General features: G+C 36.1%; 1 protein-coding gene across 1 annotated transcript in view; it reads right to left on the minus strand.

The window, feature by feature from the left end:
• Window positions 1-2,228: 2,228 nt before the first annotated feature.
• Window positions 2,229-5,476, minus strand: part of LOC308100055 (uncharacterized protein) — a gene marked incomplete at both ends in the record, with an annotated part of 106,351 nt that continues 103,103 nt past the window's right edge. The window contains 2 exons of the mRNA XM_080448955.1: window positions 2,229-2,257; window positions 2,830-2,905. Of these exons, the coding sequence (XP_080305081.1) occupies window positions 2,229-2,257; window positions 2,830-2,905 (105 nt within the window). The remainder of the gene's footprint in view (window positions 2,258-2,829; window positions 2,906-5,476) is intronic.

The raw sequence follows: 5,476 nt of genomic DNA on the forward strand, positions 1-5,476 counted from the left end.
TACTTGTTTTAGTTTAGCATACCTAGTTATGGTCCAAGACCTTAGTTGTCATGTATACCTACCTATCTAATTTAATCTGACAACAAATATGATGTGGTCTAACGTTACAAGATCCGTTATGGCCTTCCAATTGGTCTTTCATGTGCAGATGAGGTTTCAATAGGGACTTGACTGGTCTATCTATGCACATTCCTTCATAACAATAGAACATGGTGGTGAAGGAACAACTGCTCATCAGACTGTGTTTATAGCTTGTGATTGTACACCACAGCATGTCATTATGTCTGAGAACAATGTTATGGGTTCTAACATTAAAGGATCTTCTATGTGATGAACTCAAAGTACAATAAACATAAAGTACTCCTATAAACCCTGTTGCTATAGATGTTTTGCTGATGTCTGGTTGCAACCAGAATCACATTGTGACTACTACTTCCACATCAGCCAAACATGCACAATACATCACCACAAGTAGCAGTAAAAGGCATTCAATGACACAATGTGTATCATAACAGTGAACACGTACCCTGTTAACAGGTGATCAGGGAATGTCCAGGTTGTTGGTGCAAACAGTTTGTCACTCGGTCATAGCACCGCCTGCATGATAAAACACACCATGGTGAGAACTCATATTCATTTCATTCATAAAGAAACGCTTGTGCTGTGACAATACAAAAGCAAGCCTACCTCCAGACCTGTGTGTAAACACACACTGGCAGGGCTCTAGTTCTGAGCTCCTAGACACACGTCTAATTAAACAGATAAGGTTACATCATTAAAATGAAGGATTACATTGACACTACTGAAGCACAAACATGTAAAACAAGGTGAAGCAGGAAGTGGCTGAGGCACAAGCAGTCTAACACTATGTTCTTCTGTGGATGTTAACGGGCATCTTGCATCCATTGTATTTGCACTACTGCCACCTGCTGGAGTTATTTACATCTTCCCACTGGTCATGTTCTTCCCAACAGTCTGGTTCTGTTTACCACAGCGTCATTTTATACAATTATTATGATGTCAGTCATGACAAATCTTTGACATATGACGGAAATGTTGACAAGATTTTAAACATTGTAAATGTCTTTCACTGAAACACAACATAGCTGATGATATTATGATATGACATAAGATGATATTAATATCTGATAATCATGAAAAGTCTCCTCAATTGCTTTGAAATACCAGGACAAACTGTTTGTGGATTAAATATGTTAAACTCAGTGTGATGGTGAACACATGAGGGCACGGTACAACAGCTGGCCAAATACTATGTTTAAGTTATTTGCCAAGGTCCACAATGACATGCTGCAGTCTATGACACACAATCTGAGTTGTTTGCATGTATGTATCAAACAAACTTTGTCTGGGTTCTAAACCCTGGTGGTGGTTGGCTACTTTGAAAACGTAAACCACATTCCATCTTTTTGTCTATAAAGATCACTGATGTCCATTCTGAATACCCTGCTGTCATTTGCATGTAAAGCCATTCATGTCCTCGTGTGAATGAGTCTCTCTCTTTATTGTTATTCAAGCACAGTAATTGAGATAAACCAATCAAGTCTGTATAGAAACTTCATTTGCACATGATTGCTACAAATTCCTTCAGAACAATAGAACCTGGTGTGGTGAAAGACCAAAGCTCGTTATATTGTTTTTATAGCATGCAATTGTACGCTACATCATCGAATTTCATCTTAGAAAAATGCATTACTATATTTGTTATTGCAATAAAATATTCATTTTTTTTTCATTTTCACAATTAAAAAAAAAAAAAAACTTATTGGAATGGAATTATGTAAGCCTAAGGTGTATTGTTAAGCACTAGCAAATACATGTAACTCATCACCAGTGTGTTCTACTTGGTAAAGACAGTAACCAGAGGCCAGTGAAAGGAAGACAAAAGAGACAAACATGACAATTTAGTGATGTTTAAGACCAGGCTTGCTGCAGCAGTCTGGATAACTTGACCTTCAACACATACTTTATACTTTTTTACGGTGTGAACATTAATGCAATAAGTAGAACCTAATTAATAACAACAATCAAGGATGCGTCTCAATTGAAACTTTATTAAATTCAAGCAAACAAAATTAACAACATATATTTGTGAATGCAACAAAATAGTCTAATAAAAGTATAACAATACATCAAAATAGGTCAAAGTAAAACAGTGAAATGAAAAACATATGCCAACTGAAAATAGTCCAGTCAATGAAACAAAAAGATCAAACTCTCGCTCTTCTCTCCGCCTTTCCTAACACCAGCAATAACAACAGTCATCACAAACACATTAAGAGTATAGAGGAACAGGACATTGAGGGACATTCACTACAAAGTAAGTTAAACATTTGGAACATGAACATCTAGCCAAATAAAAGTATACACACGTTTCAAACCAACTGATCGTTGTGAAAACTATCATATGTGCCAAGTGGACTTAATTAGAATTTGACAACAACCAACACATGTATTCATCCTGAGCCTAGGTTGTCTATAATGAATATGCTTATATACATGTCATGAGTGTAAACAGTTTAACAGGCTTAATAAACAACTAGAAATGGTCTCTCAGTACAGCAAATATCTCCACCAGGCCAGTCTATGATGTCAGTCAGTCATGACATATCTATGACATAATATATTTTAAACATTGTTCTGAAACATTGCTCTTTCTTTCCATTGACGTCTTGTCACACTGTTCACGCTGATAGGGTTTTCCTTACATATGTGTGCGCTCATGACTTTTTAGATTTCCTGAAGTAGCAAAACCCTTTCCACATCGACTACAAGGAAAGGGTTTAAATCCTGTGTGCACAAGCTTGTGACTTTTTAAGCTATGGGACTGAATGAAAGACTTTCCACACTGGTCACAGTGGTATGGTTTTTCTCCAGTGTGAATTCTCTGGTGTGATTTAAGGTGGGCCAATTGAGCGAAGTTGCTCCCACACTGGTCACAGTTGTATGGCTTTTCTCCTGTATGAATCCTATGGTGTGATTTAAGATTGGCCAAATGAGCAAAGCTTTTCCCACACTGGTCACAGTGATATGGTTTTTCTCCAGTGTGAATCCTCTGGTGTATTTTTAAATCAGATTTTTGTTTGAATTTGCTCCCACACTGGTCACAGTGGTATGGCTTTTCTCCAGTATGAATCCTCTGGTGTATTTTAAGACTGTCCATTCTAGTGAAGTGTTTTCCACACTGGTCACAGCTGTGGTGTTTTGATTTAGCCAAGCTTATTTTCTGTTTATTTGCAGCTGGCAAGATAGGGAAGCCAGACTGAAGATGCAACACTGAAAACAAAGACAAAGATAGTTGAGAGACAGAACAGTACAGTAATTTAGCCATTTGAAGTTAGTTGTACATCCCCAATTGATAACTTAGTAATCTTTGTTGCATTTTACATATTCTTACACATTCCAACATAAACCTGTGGTGATACTTAGTCCAGGGGCAGTCATTTATTTGGCTTTTCTAATTCTGGACATGACAACAATGATATACATCTATATACATTTATGGATATATCCATACATCTATCATACTATAATGAGTAAAAGGTGACTTATTAGTAAAAGTTGACTTAAGTAACTAAGTTACTAAACGCACTAGGGTTCTAAAGTGAAACTAAAAAGGAACACACTGAGATAAAATAGAAAACATCTGAATTCAGGTCAAATGAAAACCATATCAGGTGCAAAACCTGATAGAACAGGAAGAAATGAGTGAAAACAAGTAACTTACTGAAGTCTTGATGGTCTTTGGGTTCCTCCTGTTCAGCAGAATTGTTCCTGGTGGGGTGCAGAGAGTTCATCTTCACCTGAAGTCTGGAGTCCACAGTCAGTTCTGGTTGAAATGATTGATATCCTGGAGGAGTTGTGAAGACACTACACACTCTTCTTATACTAGAGAGCCTGAGGTGGAACCACTAACTGCTTGAATGATTGGCCAAAGAGGAGAACAATAGAACCATCTCTCCACCAATCACAACCTTACTCACTCTTTAGGTTCAGTATTCCCTTTAATACTACTTTAAATTCATTATCAAGTGTGAACATTGATACAAAATTATGTAAACCTAAGTAGGAAATAATACATACATATTAATACACTGGAAAAAAAATACTACATTTATTAATTGAGACAAAGAAAAACATCAGTGAAATAATTGAAAATAAGGCAATCATTTTGCTACTCATCCCTTTCACAACAACATACAATTATGAACTGGGATTTTCAATTTAGGAGAGAAATAGAGAAGAGAAATAATTGAATGCAATATTACATATTAAAAAGCTAGCAGGCTCACCTATTGTATTAACCATGTAAATTGCTAGTATTGTGATGGATCTGATGTGAAGATCCTTGAGCATTAAAAACAAACAACATAAAGACATAACATCCATCCAACACCCTGATATACATTCACTTTACACTTCACAATGTCAACACTATATTCATTGTATGTTCTGGTGTGAACATGAAGAATAACATAAGTAAGACCTAATAAATAATACCAACCAAGAATGTTTCTCAATTGTGAAACTACATACAAATGCTACTCATCCCTTTCACAACAACATTTATGAAGTGAGGTCTTCTTTTTTCTGTAGAGAAGAAACTGGATAAAATATTACATATTAAAAAATGTGTTAGATGAACTATAGAGAACTCAGTGTAGTAGCTGTTATTAGCATTAGACTTTAGTAGAGAGAATCATTTAGAGAAGCTGAATATAAAATAAATCAAATAGACAATGACTATGTCAGTAAATTCACCATGTGTTCTTTCACAAGTTATCCTGATTACTTGTTGGCTGGGTGTGAGACTGTCATTGATTGATCTATAGCTTTATCATTCACATGTAATTCAGTCAAAGTAGTGCATAAGGATGATGTTCCTTTGTCTTTAAAGGTCAGTCATTGTCCTCATTATGTCTGAAAAGAACAGTGGTGTGTAATGATGATGGCTCATTGGTTAGTGATTTTACAAGCACATGCAATCCAGTCAGTTAAGTAGTGTGTGGATAAGCTTTACTTTACTTTATGTTTGGCCTATTTTAAGACCATTTTATTTCATTTCCTGTTGTGAACATTAACTAACAAACTATTTAAACAACAGGACCACTGTATTCACTCACAAACATTAAAGGATCTTCTATGTGATGAACTCAAAGTACAATAAACATAAAGTACTTCTATAAACCCTGTTGCTATAGATGTTTTGCTGATGTCTGGTTGCAACCAGAATCACATTGTGACTACTACTTCCACATCAGCCAAACATGCACAATACATCAGCACAAGTAGCAGTAAAAGGCATTCAATGACACAATGTTTATCATAACAGTGAACACGTACCCTGTTAACAGGTGATCAGGGAATGTCCAGGTTGTTGGTGCAAACAGTTTGTCACTCTGTCATAGCACCGCCTGCATGATAAAACACAACATGGTGAGAACTCATAATCATCTCA

Source organism: Gymnoscopelus braueri (genome assembly GCF_963280865.1).
Source record: "Gymnoscopelus braueri genome assembly, chromosome: 14".
Lineage (NCBI taxonomy): Eukaryota > Metazoa > Chordata > Actinopteri > Myctophiformes > Myctophidae > Gymnoscopelus > Gymnoscopelus braueri.